This window comes from Rana temporaria (genome assembly GCF_905171775.1).
Source record: "Rana temporaria chromosome 2 unlocalized genomic scaffold, aRanTem1.1 chr2q, whole genome shotgun sequence".
NCBI classification, from domain to species: Eukaryota; Metazoa; Chordata; class Amphibia; order Anura; family Ranidae; genus Rana; species Rana temporaria.
Genome location: NW_024404419.1, coordinates 238,284 through 261,590, shown reverse-complemented (window position 1 = coordinate 261,590; position 23,307 = coordinate 238,284). Strand labels below are relative to the sequence as shown.

Below are 23,307 nucleotides of genomic sequence, written 5' to 3'. Positions count from 1 at the left end.
GTTCTCAAATGAAGGTCATATAAAAACATCGTCAGTGCAATGTACCACAAAATGAAGGTGGGGGGTGATGGTTACATGCCCCCACCCCCACCCCCACCGGTGCCAACATTGGGGCCCCAACTCTTCCACTCACCTGTAACCAACCAGAACTCAGCTCCGGCATGTGGTGGGGGGGTGGGGTGAAGCACCCACAGAATAAAGGTGTGGGGCGATGGCTACATGCCCCCCCCTGGTGCTCACCAACATTGGGGCCCCAACTCTCCGCTCACCTGTAACCAACCAGAACTCAGCTCCGGCATGTGGTGGGGGGGTGGGGTGAAGCACCCACAGAATAAAGGTGTAGGGCGATGGCTACATGCACCCCCTGGTGCTCACCAACATTGGGGCCCCAACTCTCCGCTCACCTGTAACCAACCAGAACTCAGCTCCGGCATGTGGTGGGGGGGAGGGGGGGGAAGCGCACGCACTGTAGTCAGCGGCACCGGTGAGTTATGGCAGCTCAGCTATACAAGGGGCCCCCCCTCCCCCGTTCGTGGTGATGCCCCAGCATTATGTACAATCCCCGTCTTATCCAATGGCAGAACTGAAATGTATCTGTATATAAAAAAAAGGAAGACTCTTCGTGGGCGGGCTCGCTGTATGGGGGAGGGAAGAAAAGTGCGCATAGAAAATTTCTGTAAAAACGGTGCAAATTAAAATGTTTTGTAGAGAACCTGGAAGAAAAAAAAAAACGGCAAAAGACTCGGGATATGGATCCTCCGGATACAAGATGGCCGCCCTCCCGCATGCCGTAGGAAGACCGGGCGGATCTCAAAAAAAGAAGGTGGAGTCAGCGAAACCCCCGAAACTCTTCCATTAACACTTTCACTCTTGGAGTGCATTATAGACTGGACCCCCCGCCCCCCACCCCAGGAAGGATGGCGGGTCACCACCGGAATCCAGCAGTTACCCACAATCCCACAGTGCAACAAATAAAAACATACAGGAAATATCACGGGATAAAAACAAAATTTACATAAAAAATAAAAATAAAAACGATCCACAGGCAGAAGAAGGATTCACAGGAAGAGCCGCTATACAGACACAGCGTCAGCAACACCAGGCTGTCCCCAGCGGGGCCCCCGGGGGCCACGCCAACATCCCTCGCCTGGGGTGAAGTGCGCTTTCAAAGTCAATACAATCTCCTGCTGCTTGAGGGAACCGCCCACCCTCCCCTCCCCTTCCCCCCTGCCCAATCAGACGAGGGCTCCCAGCAAGACGAGTCCCGGGGCGTCCAACCGCGAAATCTCACCGTACACACATGGCGGACGAGACGCGGAAAGAGGAAGCTCGCGGGGGCGTCCCAGAGTCCTTTGCGCCCCTCTTTCCGTAAAGCGCACAGACAGGATTTTTTGGGCTCTCGCCAACAAAGGAAGTTTTTTTTTTTTTTTCGGTGCACGGCACAAAATATCCCAACAGCCCCTGCGGTTCACCCCGCCCCCTAAATGAGGAGTTCGGCCCCCTCGTGGAAAGAAGCGGCGTGGCACAGAGTACGGGGCAGAGTTCCTCTTTAGTCTATGGTGCCCGGGTGGATGCTGAGGACGGGCGGCTCCAGGCAGGTGGGCGAGTAGTTGAGGTGCGGCTCTTTGATCCACAGGAGGGGCACGCCGTTCTTCCCCTCCCCCGTCTTGCTGGAGGGCCGGCTCCGGAAGCGCACCAGGAGGATGGTGATGATGAGGATCCCGAAGATGGGGAAGGGGTAGAAGAAGACCAGGTAGAAGAGGGCGTCGTTGGAGCAGATGACGGACTGCAGGTCAGACTCTGCGGGGGAGGGAACATACAGTGAGACATCTGATTGGTTGTGGATACATTTCATCTTTGTCTGATATTATGGAGGACTCTACGGGGGTCACATTAAAAAATTTCCAATTCATTCAGCTTTACAAGTCCAACTTTTCAGCCGGAGTACCAGAGATCACCTGAAGTCCGATAGATGGTGCCCCCTATCCTAGGGTGACAACACAGAACCTCCAATAATACTCTACAAGTGTTGTCACCCTAGGACAGTCAGGGTGTTACTGGCAGGATCATCAGGTGAAAATAAATAAGTGTGTGTGTGCGCGCACAGGTGTATGTACAGGGTGGGTGCGCGCGCGCGCACACAGGTGTATGTACAGGGTGGGTGCGCGCGCGCGCACACAGGTGTATGTACAGGGTGGGTGCGCGCGCGCACACACAGGTGTATGTACAGGGTGGGTGCGCGCGCACACAGGTGTATGTACAGGGTGGGTGCGCGCGCGCGCACACAGGTGTATGTACAGGGTGGGTGCGCGCGCGCACAGGTGTATGTACAGGGTGGGTGCGCGCGCGCGCACAGGTGTATGTACAGGGTGGGTGCGCGCACAGGTGTATGTACAGGGTGGGTGCGCGCGCGCACAGGTGTATGTACAGGGTGGGTGCGCGCACAGGTGTATGTACAGGGTGGGTGCGCGCGCGCGCACAGGTGTATGTACAGGGTGGGTGGGCGCGCACACAGGTGTATGTACAGGGTGGGCGCGCACACACGTATTTATTTTCACCTGAACATATTTCTTTTATATTAAATAAAATATAAATTATTCATTATTATAATATCATTAACTATAACATAAACAACATTTAAAAAATATCCTGTAAAATGTAAAATATAAATAAGATAAAAGGACAACAATTTAAAACTAATTGCACAATAGGTATATAATAATTTTATTAAAAATATACTATAGATTGCTAATGTATATTTATCATACATAATATCCAATAAATAAAATGAGAAAAATGTATTTACATTACAAAGAAGAAAATAAAAATACATTATTGTTGTTATTACTACCGTATAGTAATGTAAATAGATATAACAATTTAATATAATGCTTAAATATTTAGTAAAATATGATTATTAGTTTAATAATTTTATGTATTCACAAAATAATAATAATAATATTAATAATATATATATATATATATATATATATATATATATATATATATATATATATATATATATATATATAATTTTTTTTATTAAGTGAATACATAAAATGATCAAAATAAAATAATCGTATTTTACTAAATATTTAAGCATAACATTTTTAAATTGTTATATCCATTTAGATTACTGTACAGTAGTAATAATTGTATTTTTTTTCCTCTATGTAATGTAAATACATTTTTATAAAATTTATTATAGGCTTATTTAACCACTTCAGCCCCGGATTAAATTTACCCCCTTCCTGACCAGAGCACTTTTTGCGATTCGGCACTGCGTCGTTTTAACTGACAATTGCGCGGTCGTGCGACGTTGTACACAAACAAAATCGACGTCTTTTTTTCTCCACAAATAGAGCTTTCTTTTGGTGGTATCTGATCACCTCTGTGGTTTTTATTTTTTGCGCTATAAACAAAAAAACAAAAAAGCGACAATTTTGAAAAAATAAAAAGCAATCTTTTTTACTATAATAAATACCCCCAAAAAATATATGTATAAAAAAACAACATTTCTTTTAGTTTAGGCCAATACGCATTCTTCTACACTTTTTTTTTTTTTAGACAAAAAAAGAACGAAAAAAAAATAAACCCTGCAATAAGCGTATATAGATTGGTTTGCGCAAAAGTTATAGGGTCTACAAAATAGGGGAAAGATTTATGGCATTTTTTATTATTCATTTTTTTTTTTTTTATTAGTAATGGCGGCGATCTGTGATTTTTAGGACAGGACACCGATCACAGCTTCCTGTAATCGGGAGCGGTGATCAGTGTGGTGTCACACGTAGCCCATCCCCCTACAGTAAGAATCACTCCCTAGGACACACTTAACCCCTTCCTCGGCCCCCCCTAAGTGTTAACCCCTTCCCTGCCAGTGTCATTTACACAGTAATCAGTGCCGTCCATATATCTATATATATCCATCTCTGTTTGGCCAGAGTTGAGCTTTGATGATTGCCCCATATTCATACCCCCCCACCCCCTCTCCATGGCCCCATCATACCTTTGCCCTTCACAGTGACCGATCCGATCAGAGCTTCATCCTGAGCCAGTAGATACCAATCGCCGCGAGCTCCCATCATCCACTCCTGTACAGAGCAGGTGAAGTTCCCAGAATCCCCTGCGGTGACCCGAGGAACGCGCAGCTTGAAGGCGGTCGGGGACAGTTGGATTTGCTGTAGTCGTCCCTCCCAGCGTGGATTAGGCGTGCTCCACACCCCGACGCGGTCCGTACTTAGGATGGTCTGCAGCTCCGCACTCCGGCTTCCACCATGGAAGGACCAGGACACGGCCAGCTGGGACTCCGGCCGGGAGCGGGAGAGGATGGCGCAGTCCAGGGTGACGTGCTCCCCATCCATCACCGACATGTTCTGAGGATTGACGTCCAGGCGAAGAGCGGCTTCTGCAAAGAGAAGGGAAGATGGAAACTTCAGCAAAACCAACTCCAGAATATGGTGCTATGGTTCCCTCAACTGGTCTCTGAACCCAACCATGACCCCTACTTCACTCTCCCCAATCCACCACCACTTCACCCCCTCCACACCCAACCATGACCCCTACTTCACTCTCACCAATCCTTCACCACTTCACCCCTCCACACCAAACCATGACCCCTACTTCACTCTCCCCAATCCTTCACCACCTCCACACCCAACCATGACCCCTACTTCACTCTCCCCAATCCTTCACCACCTCCACACCCAACCATGACCCCTACTTCACTCTCTCCAATCCTTCACCCCCTCCACACCCAACCATGACCCCTACTTCACTCTCTCCAATCCTTCACCCCCTCCACACCCAACCATGACCCCTACTTCACTCTCACCAATCCTTCACCACTTCACCCCTCCACACCAAACCATGACCCCTACTTCACTCTCCCCAATCCTTCACCACCTCCACACCCAACCATGACCCCTACTTCACTCTCTCCAATCCTTCACCCCCTCCACACCCAACCATGACCCCTACTTCACTCTCTCCAATCCTTCACCCCCTCCACACCCAACCATGACCCCTACTTCACTCTCACCAATCCTTCACCCCCTCCACACCCAACCATGACCCCTACTTCCCTCTCCCAATCCTCCACAAACCATGACCCCTACGTCACTCTCCCCAATCCTCCACACCCAACCATGACCCCTACTTCCCTCTCCCAATCCTTCACCACTTCACCCCTCCACACCCAACCATGACCCCCCACTTCTCTCTCCCCAATCCTTCACCACTTCACCCCCAACCATGACCCATGCTTTGCCCCCCCACCAACCCCCATACTGTCACCCCTCCGACAACCCCCCCCCCCATTTGCTTTATTAGCCGGGGGGATAATGAATAGATTTCCCTCCTCCATTGTGAGAAGGGTGGGGGGGGAGTGTAGTCTCACCAGTGTAAACCGTATTACATTGATGAGTGCTGGAAGGGGTCATCACAACGATCATATGGCACAGAGCCGCTTCAATCAGCTCTGTGCAATCATATAAAGCTCGATGTTGTCTAATGGAGGAGAGCAATGGCTTGTGCTCCAACAATCGGACATGAACAAGGACATAAGAGATGTCCACACACCTAGTAAGGGTGAAGATCGGTCCTTTAATTATAACGGTTGTACATAAAGATCATAAAAACACATTTCCTCCTCATTAGGATATATTGTGTGGTTTGTCTTTCCACCATCAGCCTCATTCAGGAAGAGATTCGTAGTCACATCCTCTTTTGTGGTTTCTCTCTCTAGAACTCACTTTCGGGTTACGATTCCAATTCAGTATTTCCCATTTTCTTCGAGTTTATTGAAACTTCCCCATCGCTCTTTCATATCTCCTCGTCCTTCCTCCACTCAGTGCCCATTGGCGCCTTTATGTTTGCGTCTCGTTTGTATCCATCTTTTACTGGAGAGATTTCCCGAGGTTCACTTCCACCGCTATGATCTTTTTATCTTTTCCTGAACCCTCTCCTCTCCATTCTATCCTGAGCACTCTTCTCTCCTTGTTATCGCCTCCTTCCCCAAACACTCTTCTCTCCTGGTTACCTCCTCCTCTCACAAACACTCTTCTCTCCCTGTTATCCCCTCCTTTCCTGAGCACTCCTCTCTCCTAGTTATCCCCTCCTTTCCTGAGCACTCCTCTCTCCCTGTTATCCCCTCCTTTCCTGAGCACTGCCCTCTCCTAGTTATCCCCTCCTTCCCTGAGCACTCCTCTCTCCCAGTTATCCCCTCCTTTCCTGAGCACTCCTCTCTCCTAGTTATCCCCTCCTTTCCTGAGCACTCCTCTCTCCTAGTTATCCCCTCCTTTCCTGAGCACTCCTCTCTCCCTGTTATCCCCTCCTTTCCTGAGCACTCCTCTCTCCTAGTTATCCCCTCCTTTCCTGAGCACTCCTCTCTCCCTGTTATCCCCTCCTTTCCTGAGCACTGCCCTCTCCTAGTTATCCCCTCCTTTCCTGAGCACTGCCCTCTCCTAGTTATCCCCTCCTTCCCTGAGCACTCCTCTCTCCCAGTTATCCCCTCCTTTCCTGAGCACTCCTCTCTCCTAGTTCTCCCCTCCTTTCCTGAGCACTCCTCTCTCCTAGTTCTCCCCTCCTTTCCTGAGCACTCCTCTCTCCTAGTTCTCCCCTCCTTTCCTGAGCACTCTTCTCTCCCTGTTATCCCCTCCTTTCCTGAACACTCTTCTCTCCTAGTTATCCCCTCCTTTCCTGAACACTCCTCTCTCCTCACCTGAACACTCTTCTCTCCTAGTTATCCCCTCCTTACCTGAACACTCCTCTCTCCTCACCTGAACACTCTTCTCTCCTAGTTATCCCCTCCTTTCCTGAGCACTCCTCTCTCCTCACCTGAACACTCCTCTCTCCTCGATATGCCCTCCTTTCCTGAACACTCAGGGATAAAGGAGTCCAATGTAGAGCCAACACCGACAGCCCCTGCCCTTTGCAGCTGCCACTCCTGGTGTCTGCTCAGATCTGACACAGGGAGCAGTAGTTCAAAGGCAGGGCTCCCCCGCTCTCTGAGGTCGGGGTCACATAGGTGGGGTGTTTACTGAATCCAATTTGCATGACAAGCAAGTGTGACCGGCTCTCAATGGAGGCGGTTCACACAGGTCCAGGGCGGCCGCCGAGGTGCAGATTTGTGCTAGGTGTGAGCAGTACTAAAGAGGGGGAGATCTGTGCTGGGGGTAAGCATAACTAAGGGGCGGATCTTTACTGGGGGTGAGCTGTACTAAGGGGGGATCTTTACTGGGGGTCAGCTGTACTAAGGGGGGATCTTTACTGGGGGTGAGCTGTACTAAGGGGGGATCTTTACTGGGGGTCAGCTGTACTAAGGGGGGATCTTTACTGGGGGTCAGCTGTACCAAGGGAGGGGATCTGTGCTGGGGGTGAGCTGTACTATGGGGGGGGCTGTACTATTAAGGGGGATCTTTACTGGGGGTCAGTGGCACTAAAGGGGATCTTTACTGGGAGTCAGCTGTACTAAGGGGAAGATCTGTGCTGGGGTCAGCTGTACTAAGGGGGGATAGATGTATCCCGGTGGTGATCTGTACTAAAGAGAGGGGAGATATTTGCTGGGGATGAGCTGTACCAAGGGGGAGATCTGTGCTGGGGATGAGCTGTACTAAGCGGGGGTCTTTGCTTGGGGGCGAGTTGTACTAAAGAGGGGGAGATTTGTACTGGAGGGGTGAGCTGTACTAAGGGGGATAGATGTGTCCCGGGGGTGAGCTGTACTAAAGAGGGGGAGATCTTTGCTGGGGGTGAGCTGTACCAAGGGGGAGTTCTGTGCTGGGGATGAGCTGTACTAAGGGGGAGAAATGTGCTGGGGTCAGCTGTACTAAGGGGGGGGATGTCTTTACTTGGGGGGGTCAGCTGTCCTAAGGGGGAGGGGTCAGCTGTACTAAAGAGGGGGAGATCTGTGGTGGGGGTGAGCTGTACTAAGGAGGGATAGATTTGTCCCGGGTGTGAGCTGTACTAAGTGGGGACCTTTACAGGGGGGGGTAAGCTGTACTAAGGAGGTATAGATGTGTCCCAGAGGTGAGCTGTACTAGGGGGGGTCTTAACTGGGGGTGAGCTGTATCAAGGAGGGGGGGGGGGGGAATCTTTATTGGGGGTGAGCTGTACTAAGGGGAGGGGGGGATTTTTTTTACTGGGGGTGAGTTGTACTAAGGAGGGGGGGAATCTGTGCTGGGGGTAAGCTGTACCAAGGAGGGATAGATGTGTCCCGGCGGTGAGCTGTACTAAGGGGGATCCTAACTGAGGGGGGGGGTGAGCTGTACTAAGGAGGTATAGATGTGTCCCAGGGGTGAGCTGTACTGGGGGGGGGGGGGGGAGTCTTTACTGGGGGTGAGCTGTACCAATGAGGGGGGGGATAATCTTTACTGGGGGTGAGCTGTACCAAGGAGGGGGGGATAATCTTTACTGGGGGTGAGCTGTACTAAGGGTACTAAGGAGGGGTAGATCTGTGCTGGGGGTGAGTTGTACTAAGGGGAGGGGGGGGATTTTTTTACTGGGGGTGAGTTGTACTGGAGAGGAAGAGGAGTATGAGAAAATGATCTACAACCCTGAAGGAGCCTGTGGGAGTCTTGTGGGAGAATGAGGAGGAAATAATGAGAGATAGGGACGATGAGAAAATGGGAAACACTGGACAGATAGGAAATCTGGAAGGTTCTAGAAAGAAGAAGGAAGACTGAAGAGGAAGTGAATATGTTGTTATCTCTTCCTTTGCTACAAATCACTCATGAAGAGCAATCAGTAGCAGAAACTGTTAAAATGTAACATTGTAGTGAAGTTTGCTCACCAACTAGAAGCTGTAATCACCGGCAATATATATTTTATCAGCAATTAATCTCCGCTACAAAAGTGTGACGTGTCCGATATGTAAAGCAATTATTTTAGCCTCTCAACCTCTATAGAACGTCCACCTCTGCGCCCCATATAATGATCCCGCCCCCTCGCACCATGTAAACTCACCAGGTCGTCGCACACTGACATAGGTAGCGGCTGAGCGGTCTTCGGCCCTCTTGTACCATTGGCGCCCCGGATCCTGCAGCCACTCCTGTACACGGCAGCTGTAGGCCCCGCTGTCCTGCTCTTCAGCAGTGCGGAGGGTGAGGGTGTAGAAGCCTGGAGACGGCTGGGATAGGAAGAGACGGCTGGGCAGGTCGGGGTTCCCCCTATCCTCCTCCTCGGGGGGCGGTAGAGTGATGGCTTCAGTGGATAATCTGGCCAGAGTTCTTCTCTCTGATTCTCCTGCCCGCCACACCAGCCACTCCAGGGACAGGCGGGACTCCGGCAGGGTGCGGTTTAGTACCTGGCACGTCACCGTGAAGCTGTTGCCCTCCAAGACGGTTAAATTACGAGGAAGTTGATCCAACTGGAGGTTTAGGTCTGAGGAGGAAAAAAAAAAAAAGGCAAAAGATCATCATGGGGTCCTTCTTAAGGCAGAACTCGGATTCTAAGTCAAAGCTTGGTCATCCCCTCTACATCACCCAATATTTTTTACAGTCTATTGACTTCTCATCCATCCTTCAGCCCTTCACCCAACCAGGCGCCCATCAGCCCTCCACCAAACCAGGCGCCCATCAGCCCTCCACCAAACCAGGCGCCCATCAGCCCTCCACCAAACCAGGCGCCCATCAGCCCTCCACCAAACCAGGCGCCCATCAGCCCTCCACCAAACCAGGCGCCCATCAGCCCTCCACCAAACCAGGCGCCCATCAGCCCTCCACCAAACCAGGCGCCCATCAGCCCTCCACCAAACCAGGCGCCCATCAGCCCTCCACCAAACCAGGCGCCCATCAGCCCTCCACCAAACCAGGCGCCCATCAGCCCTCCACCAAACCAGGCGCCCATCAGCCCTCCACCAAACCAGGCGCCCATCAGCCCTCCACCAAACCAGGCGCCCATCAGCCCTCCACCAAACCAGGCGCCCATCAGCCCTCCACCAAACCAGGCGCCCATCAGCCCTCCACCAAACCAGGCGCCCATCAGCCCTCCACCAAACCAGGCGCCCATCAGCCCTCCACCAAACCAGGCGCCCATCAGCCCTCCACCAAACCAGGCGCCCATCAGCCCTCCACCAAACCAGGCGCCCATCAGCCCTCCACCAAACCAGGCGCCCATCAGCCCTCCACCAAACCAGGCGCCCATCAGCCCTCCACCAAACCAGGCGCCCATCAGCCCTCCACCAAACCAGGCGCCCATCAGCCCTCCACCAAACCAGGCGCCCATCAGCCCTCCACCAAACCAGGCGCCCATCAGCCCTCCACCCAACCAGGAGTCTATATGGACATTCTACAGCAAGTGCGAGAAGAATGGACAAACTGATTTATCAAACTCTGAAAAGTAAACCAGCTGAAGTATCAAACCCATTTTCCCATTCTTTTGCTCAATCCCCCCCCCCCCCCCATGTATTACCAGAAAACCATTTGTTAAAATTGGTACAGGGTAAAGAGTACTCCTGCCAATACTGCATTCAGAGACCACCAATGTATTATGATTTATGCTGTCAGAGTTGAATAACTGCCAAACCCCTCAGAAAATGTGTCCTTACACATGTGAAGTGTGCGAAATGCGTCTACCCAGCATTCCGATTCCTGACGTTTTTAGGATGTCCAAATAGAAAAGGATTTTGATCTACAGTGGAGAACTTGTATAGCAAGGAAAAATTTGAGGCGTGTCTGACCAGAGAGGGGAGGGGGGGGCAGTGTCTGACCAGAGAGGGGAGGGGAGGGGGGGGCAGTGTCTGACCAGAGAGGGGAGGGGAGGGGGGGGCAGTGTCTGACCAGAGAGGGGAGGGGAGGGGGGGGCAGTGTCTGACCAGAGAGGGGAGGGGAGGGGGGGGCAGTGTCTGACCAGAGAGGGGAGGGGAGGGGGGGGCAGTGTCTGACCAGAGAGGGGAGGGGGGGGGCAGTGTCTGACCAGAGAGGGGAGGGGGGGGGCAGTGTCTGACCAGAGATGGGAGGGGGGGCAGTGTCTGACCAGAGATGGGAGGGGGGGGGCAGTGTCTGACCAGAGAGGGGAGGGGGGGGGCAGTGTCTGACCAGAGAGGGGAGGGGGAGGCAGTGTCTGACCAGAGAGGGGAGGGGGAGGCAGTGTCTGACCAGAGAGGGGAGGGGGGGGCAGTGTCTGACCAGAGAGGGGAGGGGGGAGGCAGTGTCTGACCAGAGAGGGGAGGGGGGGGCAGTGTCTGACCAGAGAGGGGAGGGGGGGCAGTGTCTGACCAGAGAGGGGAGGGGGGGGCAGTGTCTGACCAGAGAGGGGAGGGGGGGCAGTGTCTGACCAGAGAGGGGAGGGGGGCAGTGTCTGACCAGAGAGGGGAGGGGGGGCAGTGTCTGCCCAGAGAGGGGGGCGTGCCTGATTGCTGATCACCGATTGTGCTAGGTCAATCCCTGATGCCTATTGGACAGCGCAGTCATACAGACTAGAACCGGAGAATGGAGGTAGGATTGTAAAAACAGAGGATGTTTAATTAGATCTACAATCAGATACATTGTCTAATCTTTTGCTAGGATTTCCGATGCAGCAACATATGATTGTTCCCTGCCAGTCCCGGGCTTGGAAGTTACAAACCTCAACCAGAATGTTTACTTATAAAATTAGAACTATGCTTCAAGTATGGTGATCTTCTATAAAAAGGGAGGTACCATCATCCCAAAATGGCCAATAATCAGAAAGGGAGGCCTAGAGCTGCCCCAAACATGCCCCTGGCAAAAATGGAAAATGGACTCTTGGTGCCCAAGGATTTGACAAGGGTTCAAAAAAACATAACAATTTATTATTATAGAAACGTTTCAAAAGACATCAAACGTGATCAAAAAATATAAATAAAATCAATGGTTACATTTGTACATCGTTCTTGATTCAAAGAATAGTGTATTGTCCCCAATAGATGGTGGGGATATACTGGATATAGGAGATCTTGACATGGTCCTCTAGATGTTTCATTTTTTAATGGCTGATAAATTTTAAGACTACTATGATCTATCAGATGACAATGATTGACGACTCCTGAGGAAGCGGCCCTTACCACGAAACATGTAGAGGACTAGGTCAAGATCTCCTATATCCGGCATGTCCCCACCATCTATTGGGGAAAATCTCTTAATTCAAAGAAGAGTGGATTGTCCCCAATAGATAATGGGGATATACCGGATATAGTAGATCTTGACATCTATGTCATCTACATATATCGCGTCCTCTACATGTTTCGCGGTAAGGACCACTTCCTCAGGAGGAGTCAATCATTGTCCTCTGATAGATCATAGTAGTAGTCTTATAACCAATCAGCCATAACATGAAACATGTAGAGGACTAGGTCAAGATATCCTATATCTGGTATCCCCACCATCTACTGAGGGACAATCCACTATTCTTGAATTAAGAGATTGTCCCCAATAGATGGTGGAGATATAGCAGATATAGGAGTTCTTGACATGTCATCTAGAAGTTTAATTTCTTACGGCCGATTTGTTAAGACTACTACTATGATCTAACAGAGGACAATGATTGACTCCTCCTAAGGAAGCGGCCCTTACCGCAAAACATGTAGAGGACCCTAGGTCAAGATCTCCTATATCCCCACCATTTACTGGGGACAATCCACTATTCTTTGAATTAAGAGATTGTCCCCAATAGATGATGGGGTTACGGGAGATAGTATAGTAGATCTTGACATAGTCCTCTACATGTTTAATTTCTTACGGCTGATTTTTTATAAGACTACTATTATGATCTAACAGAGGACAATGATTGACGACTCCTGAGGAAGCGGCCCTTACCACGAAACATGTAGAGGACCCTAGGTCAGTGTTTCTCAATTCCAGTCCTCAGGCCCCCCCAACAGGTCAGGTTTTCAGGATTTCCATTATTTTGCACAGGTGATTTGATCAGTTTCACTGCCTTAGTAATCACCACAGCCTTTTCATCTGAGGGAAATCCTGAAAACCTGACCTGTTGGGGGGGCCTGAGGACTGGAATTGAGAAACACTGGTCTAGGTCAAGATCTACTATCTCCGGTATGTCCACCATCTATTGGGGACAATCCACTATTCTTTAAAATTAAGAAACGATGCATGGATGTAACCAAGGATTTTATTAACATTTTTTGGTCATGTTTGAGGTCATTTTAAAATGTTTCTATACCAATAATAAAAAAAAAAAAATTATATTTTTTTGAACCCTTGTCAAATCCTTGGGCACAGAGAGAGTCCATTTTCTGCCAGGGGCAAGTTTGGGGCAGCTCTGGGCTTCCCTTTCTAATTACAGAACATTTTACTTATTTACAATGTCCCGTGTAGACGGATCCCGATTGTAGCTGCGATTTTACAACCTCCAGGATTAGAAGGATCGGGAAGGTGAGAATCCCCCAGAATCCCGCGCTCCACATACAAATCGTACTTGGTCCGGAAGACGCACAGATAAGATATGGCGCTGTGACCTCACTACTGTGAACCCTTGGAGGGTTCTGCGAGAAGACTCGGTGCGGAAAGAACAAAGCGATTTTATTGCACCGGATTCTTTTTATCTCCACTTAGAGACCCTCCTCCATTCACTGCCTGTGCCCAATTATCCCCACTTAGGAGGTGAATGGAGGAGGGTCTCTATGTCCAATCAATAATCAGTAAATCATTCATACTTCTACAGTATATCCGCTCTTACAAATGACTGTCACAAACCTCTGGGGGAGGTAATAAAAGTGTCAGATTCTGATTGAACTTTGCCTCAACTGGAGCAGCCAATCAGCTTTTACATTTTCTAAGCTGTATAATGAAACGTAAAATCCGATTGGCTGCTATGTGGTGCAATGGCACTTGCCTCAGACACTTTTCATTACTCTGTATAAATAATAAAACAAAACAAAAAAAAACACACACAAACGCACGTACAAAACCAAACCACAAAGCAAATATGAATGGTAAACAACATAATAAAAAAACAAATTAAAATCAAGCACACAGCTAAATCAAATCATACATATTCTTGAACCAACACCGTATCCAAAACACTGCATGCAGCAAACCGCGTCTCCGTACAACAGAGAAAATAAATCCACAAAACAAAAATAAATAAAAAAAATAGGAATGAATGTTGTACAGCACCTCAAAAAAAAAAAAATTATATATATATTTTAATAATAATAATTATTATAATAATAATAATAATAATAATAATAATAATAATAATAATAATAATAATAATATATAAATTCAACCAAGAAGCAAAATACACAAAAACAAATATAAATAAGTTGACCCAGAAATAAAATGCACAAAAATAAATATAAAGTCAACAAAGAAATAAAATCCACAAAATATAAAGTCAACCAGGAAACAAAAATACACACACACACACACACACACACACAAGAAAAAAGTCAAAGCATGAATGAATAAAAAAAAATAAAAAAAAAAGTCAGATAACAGTTTGAGTAGCAAAATGGGTGACAATATGCTAATCGGCAACTCATTCCTATTGGAATAGAAATTATAGCAACAGGATGATTGTTATGGAATTATAACGGTGCCCACAATTAGAAAAAGAAAAAAAAAACATTTTTATATAAAACCAGACCATTCATTAATAAAAAAAAAAAAAAAAAATGTGGGTTCAATAAAAATCTGAGTATTGTTCATATCATATCAATGGTCACTGCTGTGTGTGTAATATATATATACACACACACACACACACACACACACACACACACACACATATACATACAGCAGTGACCATTGATATGATATGAACAATACTCAGATTTTTATTGAACCCAAACTTTGTTTTAATTTTATATGAATAAACGGTCTGATTTTATATAAAATATGTTCTCATTGTGGGCACCATTATAATTCCATAACAATCATCCTGTTGCTTACATTTCAGATAACACCCAGCAATATTTTAAAAAAAAAAAAGTGTGTAATAAAGTTACAAAATATACCAAAAAAAATTAAATGTTAAAAATGTTACAAAAGGAGTATCCATTTCCAAAAGAACACACATTTGGACTTTTATTTTGGACACTTTAGTTTACTTTGTGACATTCGTTATTTTTTTTAATCTATATTAAACACTTGAGTGAACCGATTTTTTTTTTAAATTCATTTCAGGATGTTGTCTGACATTTGTATTATTCCTCCATACTTTGGCTTTTTTGTTTCTCGATTATACGGGGACACGGTTTGTTGTGCGCAATGATTGGATACAGTGTTGTTTTTGATGTTTGAATACAACGTTTAGGTTGTTGAGTGCTGTACAGTCCGGGCACCTAGGTTTAAGCGACCAGTTGTTTAATGTTTATGTTGGCTGTTCCTTGGCCATTTTAAAGCAGGGGGAGGGGGGGGGGAAGGGGCCTGACTCCAATGTGAAGGAGAAAAGGGCCCAACTCCAACGTGAAGGGGGGGGAGAAAAGGGTCAGACTCCAACGTGAAGGAGGGGGGGGGGGGGAGGAGAAAAGGGGCCAACTCCAACGTGAAAGGGGGGGGGGAAAGAGGCCAACTCCAATGTGAAAGGGGGGGGGGAAGAGGCCAACTCCAATGTGAAAGGGGGGGGGGGGAGAGGCCAACTCCAACGTGAAAGAGGGGGGGGGGGGAAGAGGCCAACTCCAACGTGAAAGAGGGGGGGGGGGGAAGAGGCCAACTCCAACGTGAAAGAGGGGGGGGGAAGAGGCCAACTCCAACGTGAAAGAGGGGGGGGGGGAAGAGGCCAACTCCAACGTGAAAGAGGGGGGGGGGGAGAGGCCAACTCCAATGTGAAAGGGGGGGGGGGGGAAGAGGCCAACTCCAACGTGAAAGAGGGGGGGAGAGAAGAGGCCAACGCCAACATGAAGGAGGGGGGGGGAGAGAAGAGGCCAACTCCAACATGAAGGAGGGGGGGAGAGAAGAGGCCAACTCCAACATGAAGGAGGGGGGAGAGAAGAGGCTGACTCAAACGTGAAGGAGGGGGAGAGAAGAGGCCGACACCCATATGGATGGGGGAGAGAAGAGGCTCCAATGTAAATCGAGGGGGGCGAGGCCACTTCAATGTGGGGGGGGGGGGGGGAAGAGGCCAACTCCAACGTGAAAGAGGGGGGGAGAGAAGAGGCCAACGCCAACATGAAGGAGGGGGGGGGGAGAGAAGAGGCCAACTCCAACATGAAGGAGGGGGGGAGAGAAGAGGCCAACTCCAACATGAAGGAGGGGGGAGAGAAGAGGCTGACTCAAACGTGAAGGAGGGGGAGAGAAGAGGCCGACACCCATATGGATGGGGGAGAGAAGAGGCTCCAATGTAAATCGAGGGGGGCGAGGCCACTTCAATGTGGGGGGGGGGGGGAAGAGGCCAACTCCAACGTGAAAGAGGGGGGGAGAGAAGAGGCCAACGCCAACATGAAGGAGGGGGGGGAGAGAAGAGGCCAACTCCAACATGAAGGAGGGGGGGAGAGAAGAGGCCAACTCCAACATGAAGGAGGGGGGAGAGAAGAGGCTGACTCAAACGTGAAGGAGGGGGAGAGAAGAGGCCGACACCCATATGGATGGGGGAGAGAAGAGGCTCCAATGTAAATCGAGGGGGGCGAGGCCACTTCAATGTGGGGGGGGGGGGGAACCTCTGATGTGATGTTAAGTTCATTAAGGTGGTTGTGTGCATCCCATACTCGTATACGTTTTTTGCATACTATACATGGGGTACCGCGACAGAAAAAAAATAAAGGGTAAGATGTTGAGCTTCAGAACATCTCAATAAAAGCCAGGACCGGCACACAATAGAATGAGCATCCGATCTCCTCCATAGTAGACGCCACCGCCATCAATATTAGAGGACAATACATCGCCTCCATTTCTCGCACACAGATCCATCATCCGAATGCAAATATTTACACAGCGATCAACGTACAACTTGTGAAAGGGGCGAGTATCCGCTCGGTATGGAAATCCGAGGAGACCTTTCTATGTACAGATCGCTGGCAACTCATCTTATGGAAATGTCCCATGTCAGTTATTGTAAAGACTCAACAATCGCCATTGTTCCCCCCGACTGATCCCAGCTGCTTGTGTTTACCCAGCGTCTCATACTGCGCTACAGACACAATCCTACCAGCTGGACGTCCGCTGAGCGCAGATCCTCTCCCCACCAGATCAGTTTCATAGGACATTTACAGTAGCTGCACCACAGGAGCTTACACTCTAATATCCCCCCACAGTCACACACTATTATTATACATTTATATAGCTCTGACATATACCGCAGTGCTGTACAGAGAGCACCGAGCCAATCACATCAGTCTCTGTACAGAGGAGCTTACACTCTAATGTCCCCACCCCCCCACAATCACATCAGTCTCTGTACAGAGGAGCTTACGCTCGAATGTCCCCTCCCCCCCACAGTCACATCAGTCTCTGTACAGAGGAGCTTACACTCTAATGCCCCCTCCCCCCCCACAGTCACATCAGTCTCTGTACAGAGGAGCTTACGCTCGAATGTCCCCTCCCCCCCACAGTCACATCAGTCTCTGTACAGAGGAGCTTACACTCTAATGCCCCCTCCCCCCCACAGTCACACATTATTATTATACATTTATATAGCTCTGACATATACCGCAGTGCTGTACAGAGAGCACCGAGCCAATCACATCAGTCTCTGTACAGAGGAGCTTACACTGTAGTATGCAGAGGTAATATCATCCCTGGTGGGATTTGAACCCATGACTCCAGTGCTGAGATGCCTCTGGGCTGTCTGGTGCTGGGTATCCGTTCTCTCCTCTCGGGGGGAATGATTCCATCAGTCGATCGGCATTATTTTTTTATTGCACAGCTCTAATTTGCATCTTTTTCACCATTCTCCCCCCCCCCCCCCTCCCTTGTTTGCACTTCAAAGGATCTCTGCCTTGTAAATCCGACGTTTCTTCTGCAGTTCATCTGTAATCAGCCCCACAAAGCGGCTCTGCGCGTTCAACGCTCGCTGTGATCTCACTACAATCAGCCATTAAAGTCACCTAAAGTCAAATATTCACCCTCTCCCGGGGTTTTTAAATGCTAATAAGATTCAGAAAAAAAAAGTTCACCGAGACTCCGAATCCCCGCAAGGCCAGTCACATGACGAGCGCCAAGGTACGGGTCACATGGTCTACTATGAATCTACAGGGATTGGCCATGAATAGCCAGTCATAGGACAAGTGTCAAGGGCCAAGGCATGGGTCACATGGTCTCTACCCATAGTAAGAATCCTCATACAATTGGCCATCGACAGCCAATTATATGACAGATGTCAAGGTACGGGTCACGTGGTCTCTACTATGAATCCTCAGGGGATTGGCCATTAATAGCCAGTCATAGGACAAGGGCCAAGGTACGGGTCACATGGTCTCTACTATGACTCCTCAGGGGATTGACCATCAATAGCCAGTCATAGGACAAGTGTCAAGTGCCAAGGCATGGGTCACATGGTCTCTACCCAAAGCAAGAATCCTCAGGGGATTGGCCATCAACAGCCAAACATATGACAGATGTCAAGGTACGGCTCACGTGGTCTATTCTTAGTACGAATACTCAGGATTGGCATCAACAGCCAATCATATAACAAGTGTCAAGGCATGGGTCACATGGTCTCTACCCAAAGAAAGGCCATCAATAGCCAGTCACAAGATCTCTACGCATACTAAGAATCTTCGAATACTGGCACCAACTGCCACTCACACAAGTGCCAAGGTAGAGGTCACATGACCGCTAGTCATACCAAGAATCTTATGGGACTGGCATTAGCAGCCAGTCACAAGTGCCAAGGCATGGGTCACATGGTCTCTACCCTTAAAGAGGGAGTTCACCTAAAAAAATGTTTTAACCTTAGATTGAGGCTCATTTTGTGAAGGGCAATCGACTATTTTTTTTTAAAATCGAAGCCGTACTTACCGTTTTAGAGAGCGATCTTCTCCGCCGCTTCCGGGTATGGGTCTTCGGGAGCGGGCGTTCCTATTTTGATTGACAGTCTTCCGACAGGCTTCCGACGGTCGCATACATCGCGTCACGAGTAGCCGAAAGTCGGTGCGGCTCTATACGGCGCCTGCGCACCGATGTTGGGCTACTTTCGGAAAATCGTGACGCGATGTATGCGACCGTCGGAAGACTGTCAATCAAAATAGGAACGCCCAGTCCCGCAGCCCATACCCAGAAGCGGCGGAGAAGATCGCTCTCTACAACGGTAAGTACGGCTTTGTTTTAAAAAAAAATAGCCGATTCCCCTTCACAAAATGAGCCTCAATCTAAGGGTAAAAATTGTCATTTCCGGGTGAACCTCCACTTTAAGAATCTTCAGGGATTGGCATCAATAGCCAGTCACATGACAAGTGCCAAGGTGGAGGTCACATGATCTCCACTACTCACAAGAATGTTCAGGGATTGGCCATCAATAGTCAATCACATGACAAGTGCCAAGGTGCAGGTCACATGACTTCTACTCATACCAAGAATCTTAAGGGACTGGCATCAGCCAAACATAACAAGTGCCAAGGCATGGGTCACATGGTCTCTACCCTTAAGACTCTTCAGGGATTGGCATCAATAGCCAGTCACATGACAAGTGCCAAGGTATGGGTCACATGGTCTCTACCCAAAAAAAGGCCATGAATAGCCAGTCACAAGATCTCTACGCATACTAAGCATCTTAGAATACTGGCACCAACTGCCACTCACACAAGTGCCAAGGTACAGGTCACATGACCGCTAGTCAGAACAAGAATCTTATGGGACTGGCATTGGCAGCCAGTCACATAAGTGCCAAGGCATGTGTCACATGGTCTCTACCCTTAAGAATCTTCAGGGATTGGCATCAATAGCCAGTCACATGACAAGTGCCAAGGTATGGGTCACATGGTCTCTACCCTTAAGAATCTTCAGGGATTGGCATCAATAGCCAGTCACATGACAAGTGCCAAGGTGGAGGTCACATGATCTCCACTACTCACAAGAATGTTCAGGGATTGGCCATCAATAGTCAATCACATGACAAGTGCCAAGGTGCGGGTCACATGACTTCTGCTCATACTAAGAATCTTAAGGGACTGGCATCAGCCAATCATAACAAGTGCCAAGGTATGGGTCGCTTGGTCTCTAAGCATACTAAACATTTTTAGGGATATATATCAAGAAACTGTTCAAGCGAAGGTTCCAAGTGTCTGGGACTCCTCGGTGGGGGGGGTAGTGGGGGTGGGGAAGGAGGGTAGCTCTATAATATGTGGTCACTGGTGGCTTTCTTAGTTTTGATGTTTTTGGCAGGCAGCAGTCATCAGACCTCGTGATGGGAGAACACGGCTGGAGATTCCCCCCCAGGCAATTTCCCAGCATCTTATCAGTCTGTGTGATGTCAGTGCGGGCTCCTGGGCCCAGAGAACAGACATTTCCAGCTGAGAAGACGCAGAACTTGTAAAGAGGACCCGTCTCCTCTGCAAACATCGCAAATCAAAGGGGTCCCTCAACAAGGTTCCCAACTAAAGATCTTTTTTACGGACATACAAGATCACCCCGGGTGACTCGGGCAGTATCCTCGCAATTACCTACACAGATCCATCCCGGCCAACCCGGAGGATCGGTCATGAAGAAGGATATACAGAGCATCCGGAAAGTACTCACATCGCTTCACTTATTCCACATTTTGCCATGTTACATCCTTATTCCAAGATGGATTACATTTATTATTGTCTTCAAAATTCTACAAACAATCTCCCATAATGATAATGTGAGAGAAGTATCACAGGCTCCTCCCCTCGTGTACACAAGTATCGGAGCCTGTGCTCCTCGTGTGCACAAGTATCGGAGCCTGTGCTCCTCGGGTGCACAAGTATCAGAGCCTGTGCTCCTCGGGTGCACAAGTATCAGAGCCTGTGCTCCTCGTGTACACAAGTATCGGAGCCTGTGCTCCTCGTGTACACAAGTATCGGAGCCTGTGCTCCTCATGTACACAAGTATCGGAGCCTGTGCTACTCGTGTGCACAAGTATCGGAGCCTGTGCTCCTCGGGGGCACGGGAGGAGCATCCGAGCATGTGCTACTCGTGTGCACAAGTATCGGAGCCTGTGCTCCTCGGGTGCACAAGTATCGGAGCCTGTGCTCCTCGGGTGCACAAGTATCGGAGCCTGTGCTACTCGTGTACACAAGTATCGGAGCCTGTGCTCCTCGTGTACACAAGTATCGGAGCCTGTGCTCCTCATGTACACAAGTATCGGAGCCTGTGCTACTCGTGTGCACAAGTATCGGAGCCTGTGCTCCTCGTGTACACAAGTATCGGAGCCTGTGCTCCTCATGTACACAAGTATCGGAGCCTGTGCTACTCGTGTGCACAAGTATCGGAGCCTGTGCTCCTCGGGGGCACGGGAGGAGCATCCGAGCATGTGCTACTCGTGTGCACAAGTATCGGAGCCTGTGCTCCTCGGGTGCACAAGTATCGGAGCCTGTGCTCCTCGGGTGCACAAGTATCGGAGCCTGTGCTACTCGTGTACACAAGTATCGGAGCCTGTGCTCCTCGTGTACACAAGTATCGGAGCCTGTGCTCCTCATGTACACAAGTATCGGAGCCTGTGCTACTCGTGTGCACAAGTATCGGAGCCTGTGCTCCTCGGGGGCACGGGAGGAGCATCCGAGCATGTGCTACTCGTGTGCACAAGTATCGGAGCCTGTGCTCCTCGGGTGCACAAGTATCGGAGCCTGTGCTCCTCGGGTGCACAAGTATCGGAGCCTGTGCTCCTCGGGTGCACAAGTATCGGAGCCTGTGCTCCTCGGGTGCACAAGTATCGGAGCCTGTGCTCCTCATGTACACAAGTATCGGAGCCTGTGCTACTCGTGTACACAAGTATCGGAGCCTGTGCTACTCGTGTACACAAGTATCGGAGCCTGTGCTACTCGTGTACACAAGTATCGGAGCCTGTGCTACTCGTGTACACAAGTATCGGAGCCTGTGCTCCTCGTGTACACAAGTATCGGAGCCTGTGCTCCTCGGGTACACAAGTATCGGAGCCTGTGCTCCTCGGGTACACAAGTATCGGAGCCTGTGCTCCTCATGTACACAAGTATCGGAGCCTGTGCTCCTCATGTACACAAGTATCGGAGCCTGTGCTACTCGTGTACACAAGTATCGGAGCCTGTGCTCCTCGGGTGCACAAGTATCGGAGCCTGTGCTACTCGTGTACACAAGTATCGGAGCCTGTGCTACTCGTGTACACAAGTATCGGAGCCTGTGCTACGCGTGTACACAAGTATCGGAGCCTGTGCTACTCGTGTGCACAAGTATCGGAGCCTGTGCTACTCGTGTACACAAGTATCGGAGCCTGTGCTACGCGTGTACACAAGTATCGGAGCCTGTGCTCCTCGTGTACACAAGTATCGGAGCCTGTGCTCCTCGTGTACACAAGTATCGGAGCCTGTGCTACTCGTGTACACAAGTATCGGAGCCTGTGCTACGCGTGTACACAAGTATCGGAGCCTGTGCTACGCGTGTACACAAGTATCGGAGCCTGTGCTACGCGTGTACACAAGTATCGGAGCCTGTGCTACTCGTGTGCACAAGTATCGGAGCCTGTGCTCCTCGGGGGCACGGGAGGAGCATCCGAGCATGTGCTACTCGTGTGCACAAGTATCGGAGCCTGTGCTCCTCGGGTGCACAAGTATCGGAGCCTGTGCTACTCGTGTGCACAAGTATCGGAGCCTGTGCTCCTCGGGTGCACAAGTATCGGAGCCTGTGCTCCTCGGGTGCACAAGTATCGGAGCCTGTGCTCCTCGGGTGCACAAGTATCGGAGCCTGTGCTCCTCGTGTACACAAGTATCGGAGCCTGTGCTACTCGTGTACACAAGTATCGGAGCCTGTGCTACTCGTGTGCACAAGTATCGGAGCCTGTGCTCCTCGGGGGCACGGGGAGGAGCATCCGAGCATGTGCTCCTCGTGTACACAAGTATCGGAGCCTGTGCTCCTCGTGTACACAAGTATCGGAGCCTGTGCTACTCGTGTACACAAGTATCGGAGCCTGTGCTACTCGTGTACACAAGTATCGGAGCCTGTGCTACTCGTGTGCACAAGTATCGGAGCCTGTGCTACTCGTGTGCACAAGTATCGGAGCCTGTGCTACTCGTGTACACAAGTATCGGAGCCTGTGCTACTCGTGTGCACAAGTATCGGAGCCTGTGCTACTCATGTGCACAAGTATCGGAGCCTGTGCTACTCGGGGGCACGGGAGGAGCATCCGAGCATGTGCTCCTCGTGTACACAAGTATCGGAGCCTGTGCTACTCGTGTACACAAGTATCGGAGCCTGTGCTACTCGTGTACACAAGTATCGGAGCCTGTGCTACGCGTGTACACAAGTA

General features: G+C 49.6%; 1 protein-coding gene across 1 annotated transcript in view; it reads right to left on the bottom strand.

Annotated features, from left to right (window-relative positions):
- Positions 1 to 720: 720 nt before the first annotated feature.
- Positions 721 to 23,307, bottom strand: part of IGSF3 (immunoglobulin superfamily member 3) — a gene marked incomplete in the record, with an annotated part of 81,889 nt that continues 59,302 nt past the window's right edge. The window contains 3 exon segments of the mRNA XM_040334194.1: positions 721 to 1,800; positions 4,007 to 4,405; positions 8,959 to 9,375. Coding sequence (XP_040190128.1) covers positions 1,550 to 1,800; positions 4,007 to 4,405; positions 8,959 to 9,375 — 1,067 coding nt within the window.